Here is a 4,896-nt window from a genome sequence, read left to right on the forward strand (position 1 = left end):
ATAAAAATAATAATAATAATTATTGAATAATAAAATTGAATTGAATTTAATTGTAAATTGAATTGAAAACCTGGCTAAATCTGGAAACCACAACTAGGCCACAGTTGGCTGAAGACCATAGCTAAGTGCAGCTCAGCTGACTACCTAGGTAGGGGAGCCAAACTCAACACACACAAGCAGTGGAACAAGATAATTACACTGTTACACTCACTGGACAGAAAAGAAACAAACAACACTGTTTAACATGCTAATACGTTTTATTGTATTCTTAACAAGTCAACAAAAACAGCAAGGATCTTAGATTGAAGAAAGAGAAGAAAGTAGTGACCAGGGAAAACCAGGAACTTCTTTGACTCCAATCTGAAACAGACAGATTGGTTTTGTACCAAAGTAAACTGATTCTACTGATACTTAATAAACAAATTGACACTCACATGTTGTTTCAACCAGCCATGATGTGCTTGACAAAAGCTGGAAAATAAACAGTTTATGTCAGTTTTTTTAGTTGAGTTTGGTTTAGGTCTGTTTGTCTGTGTACTGACTGTTTGTTACCTTCATAGTTAATACAGCCATTAGCGTCTTCCTGTCCTGCCAACAGTTTGTCCACTTCTTCCTCTGTCATCCTCTCTCCTTTTAATAAACACACATACAAACACACAATGTCTGAGGATGCATCTTCATGTAAATAAAAGAAAGCATAAGAAAGCAATGAACACAGGACAGCAGTTAATATTTTGAACTACTTCAGTTCACAAAATGTCTACACCTAAAATCCAGTCAGTGCTGACCAATGATGTAAGTATGAATCCATCTACACTCTTCTGCATGCTTTCATGGTTAATCAACTTTTAACTCCATTTGTTCAGGGAGGCAATGTCTCATGGTGGTTCTCATACCCAGAGTGACCAGAACATGTCTCAGCTCTGCACCCATCACCGTCCCGTTTCCTTCTTTATCAAAAACTCTGAGGCCTTCCACAAAGTCCTCATGCGTCCCCTGTTAACACACATAATGAATATTAGCATTAAATTACCTTTGACCTCTGACCTGTGTAAGGAAACCATTTATCTTACTTTGTCTTTGGATTGAGCCACATGTTGCAGCATTGGCAGGAAGGTCTCAAAGTCCACCAATTTACTGTCCACGTCTGTTAAAAAGAGAAGACACACAATGTCACGTGTTATTTAAAAGCTGAACTCATCAGTCTCGATGGAGATGATCCAGGCCTGCAAGAATCGATCATGGCAATCACCCCACAATGCATGCTGATTAGATATGTGTCCGATTTGACGCCAACTCACTCTGACATCATGCAAGCACACAAAACCTCATGAGATCAGTCGCAGTTTTTAGAGCCAGAAACCACAGGTAATCTACACTGACTGGCAGACCCAGGGCATGATGGGAAACAGCATTAAAGCTAATCAGCTCTTAGTTTTCACCATAAATATCCTTTTTATTAGAAAATTCTAATTTACCGTGTGATTGTAATATTTAAGTACATTGCAGACTGTTAGACTCAATGAAGGTTTCATCTGTTAACAATAACATTAAATAAACAAATAATAATAAATATGTTCTTCTATTTCTATATATATATCTGTAAACTTAACTGTGCATCCTGGCTTTCAAGTAGGAATGCTTAATAGGCATTAATTACTTTATATTAATTTATCATCTACTTCCTTATTATTATTATTATTATTATTACTATTTTATTTCTTATCAACTGTATTGATTTTATTTCTCTTATTTTGTCTTGTAATTTCAATCTATTGTATCTAGTTTCAAGTAAAGCTTTTATGAAATACTATTTTATTATCTGTTCATCTATTCATCTATTTTCTTGTCATTTTTTTTCTCATTTATTTTTTTCATCTAGTTTTTATTTCACTCTATTACTGTCTACACTTGTTACTCTTTGAAATGTATCAAAGGGTCTATAAAAGTAAAGTTGGATTGATTAAGTATGAAGATATGATTACTTCAGAAACACTAATATAAACAAACTGTCTAACGTGTGTGTGTGTGTGTGTGTGTGTGTGTGTGTGTGTGTGTGTGTGTGCTTGTGTGTGTACCCTCAGATTTGGGATGTCCCAGCACTCGGAGGACTTCAGCGTTGGTTGGATTTTGTCCGAGAGCTCTCATCACATCTCCACACTGAGAGAACAAGATCGTCATCTGGTTTTCTGGAGTTCTGTCAAACAGCTGGAAGGCCTCTTTAAACTCTACACACACAGCAGTGTTTATACAGTGATATTAGTCTGTAAACAGTTGGTATCTCTGATTCAATTAATGGTGTGTGTGTGTGTGTGTGTGTTACCTTCAATCTGATCAGCACTGAAGTCAATCTGAAAATACGTAACATTTTGATCAGTAATCAGCGCATGTGGAGTTGAGCATGAGTACTTCAGTATACTGTAGTTCCTTCAGGTACTTCTACTTCAATTTAATACGTTATTTAGTTCCATTTCTACCACACAATTCTGAATATTTAACATAGATGGTGGCTACATTTATTACATTACATTGTGCACCTGTCTGTCTGTCTGTCGCTCTCTCTCTCTCTCTCTCTCTCACCCCAACTGGTCGAGACAGACGACCACCCACCTAGAGCCGGAGGATCTGTCCTAGGTTTCTGCCTTTTAACAGGCAGTTTTTCCTTGCCCTTGTCGCCAAGTGCTTGCTCATGGTGGTACTGTTGGGTCTCTGTAATTAATGTTAAAGAGTTCGGTCTAGACCTGCTCTATTTGAAAAGTGTCCTGAGATAACTTCTGTTATGAATTGGCGCTATACAAATAAAATTGAATTGAATTGAATTGAATTTAGTAGTTAGTAAGACTTAAGAAAGATTAAACTCTAACTCTGTTGGTTTATTGGTTCTCTTAGGAACTCTGCTTCTGTTTGAACTGTATCCAGCTTTAGTATCAGCTGCAGACTCCTCTGTGGTCACACCACCAAAATAAAACAGGTTGAGGCAGACAACTTCCCACCTTTTTTTCCTTACCCTCGTCGCCAAGGTCTTGTTCATGATGGTACTGTTCAGTCTCTGTAAATGTTATAAGGAGTTCGGTCTAGACCTGCTCTATTTGATAGGTGTCCTGAGACAACTTCTGTTTTAAATTGGCGCTACACAAATAAAATTGAATTAAACTGAACTGTTGGGTCTATGGGTTATAAGGAGCATGGTCTAGACCTGCTTTATTTGAAAGGTAATAAAACTAAAAACTAAACTGAATTTAATAAAATGTAGGTCCTTTTAAAATTCTGGTCTGAACTAACTTTTGTTGATTTCATGATTTTTGTGGAGAATGTGTAAAAACATGGATGTGTTTTTCTATATATATATATATTTCTAGACATTTTAAGCTATTTAACATCTCTGAGAAATCAGACAGACAGACTGACAGCCAGACAGACAAACAGACAGACTGGCAGAGAGGCAGACAAACAGACAGACAGGCAGACAGTTGGACAGACAGACAGACAGACTGACAGGGAGGCAGATGGTTAGACAGAGACAGAAAGAGAGACAGACAGAAAAACAGACTGACAGACGGATAGACAGGCAGACGGTTAGACAGAGGCAGACCTTGATGTTGTGTGGATCAAAGTTTGGTTCCTTAACAATTTCTGGTTCTGGTGAAACTTTCACTGCTTCCTTCTTTTGTTCTGGTTTCTTGGGGGCCATGATGGACAGATTACAACAGAACAGAAAGAAAATAAAGAGTAGATTTAGATGATAGAAAGTGAAGGAAAGAGGACAGAATGAAGAAAGGAAGAGGAGAGAAAACAGAGAGATTCCTCTGTGAGACGGTTTAAATAGCTCTCACTACGTGAGTCCAAGAGGTCCATTTATGGTCAGAGAATTAACGAATCCTCTCAGGATTTCTAATGCAGGGACACAAACTTAAAATAGATCTGAAACAAATTCCACAATCCTCCACTGAACCCACACAGAACACACATCTACTGAGACCACCTTAAACACAAACACATCAACTGTATTCCACTGACACCAACTTAAATTTAAAACTAAAGCTGGGCAAGTTAACACATTAATAAATTAACACTGACAATTATTTTATCTTGCGTTAAAGTTAAGTTTTTTTACTATTACTATTATTTTGGAAGTCTGTTGCTCACTGGCTCTGGATATACATCCAGACAAACCATGGGTCACGGGTGGGGGGGGGGGGGTGGGTAGGCTTCAGCAGACTACGTTGGATGCAGCGTGTGGGAGAAGTATGGATAAACAAAAGCAAGACAAGCTAACAAATGCCATAGCAAAGTGGATAGCTTCAAACTGCAGGCCGATTAGTATTGTGGAAGATAGGAGAGCAACAAATGACGGCACTATGAGCCTCCCTCAAGACGCACCATCACAAAAACAATACACAAGTTGTATGAAAAGGAGGGGATTACAAAAGCAACGGCGTTACAACGTTCACCAACTGTTGCTATCACTGGAGACTACTTCTCTATTGACACCCCTTTAAATATAAAACATCTACTGTTCTCTATTATGGTTTGTGTTAAGGTCAGGGGGTCATTAGGGTTTTATTTTGTATATTTTTAATGTTTGATTTTGAAACAATCCAAAAGTATTCAGATTGCATTAGATTATTGTAATTCAATGTATTATGTTACTAATTAAGGACAGAGCCAGTGTCAAACACTGTGAGGTCCCTCCTGTATTACCAGGAATTATTAGGGACCGAGCACTCACAAGTGCAAGGTCCCTATTGTAATGCAAGGAATTATTATTAGGGACCGAGCCAGAGACTGTTGGAGGTCACTTTCGGCAAACTTTTCGCGTTGTATTTGGACGAACTCCTCCTAGGGAATTTATCGGATCTGCTTCAAAATTGGTCAGTACAGTCAAAAAATGGTGCT

The 4,896-nt window shown here is 37.9% G+C and overlaps 1 protein-coding gene across 1 annotated transcript; it reads right to left on the minus strand.

Annotated features, from left to right (window-relative positions):
• Positions 1–238: 238 nt before the first annotated feature.
• Positions 239–3,788, minus strand: myl4 (myosin, light chain 4, alkali; atrial, embryonic). The gene is made up of 8 exons (XM_051393672.1): positions 3,593–3,788; positions 2,324–2,351; positions 2,079–2,228; positions 1,074–1,147; positions 897–996; positions 553–630; positions 435–471; positions 239–360 (listed from the first exon to the last, which is right to left on the minus strand). The coding sequence occupies exons 1-7, from the start codon at positions 3,689–3,691 to the stop codon at positions 443–445; spliced, it is 558 nt and encodes a 185-aa protein (XP_051249632.1). The 5' UTR covers positions 3,692–3,788; the 3' UTR covers positions 239–360; positions 435–442.
• Positions 3,789–4,896: the final 1,108 nt, after the last annotated feature.

The sequence above is a fragment of the Dicentrarchus labrax genome, unplaced genomic scaffold (assembly GCF_905237075.1).
Source record: "Dicentrarchus labrax unplaced genomic scaffold, dlabrax2021, whole genome shotgun sequence".
Classification (NCBI taxonomy): Eukaryota; Metazoa; Chordata; class Actinopteri; family Moronidae; genus Dicentrarchus; species Dicentrarchus labrax.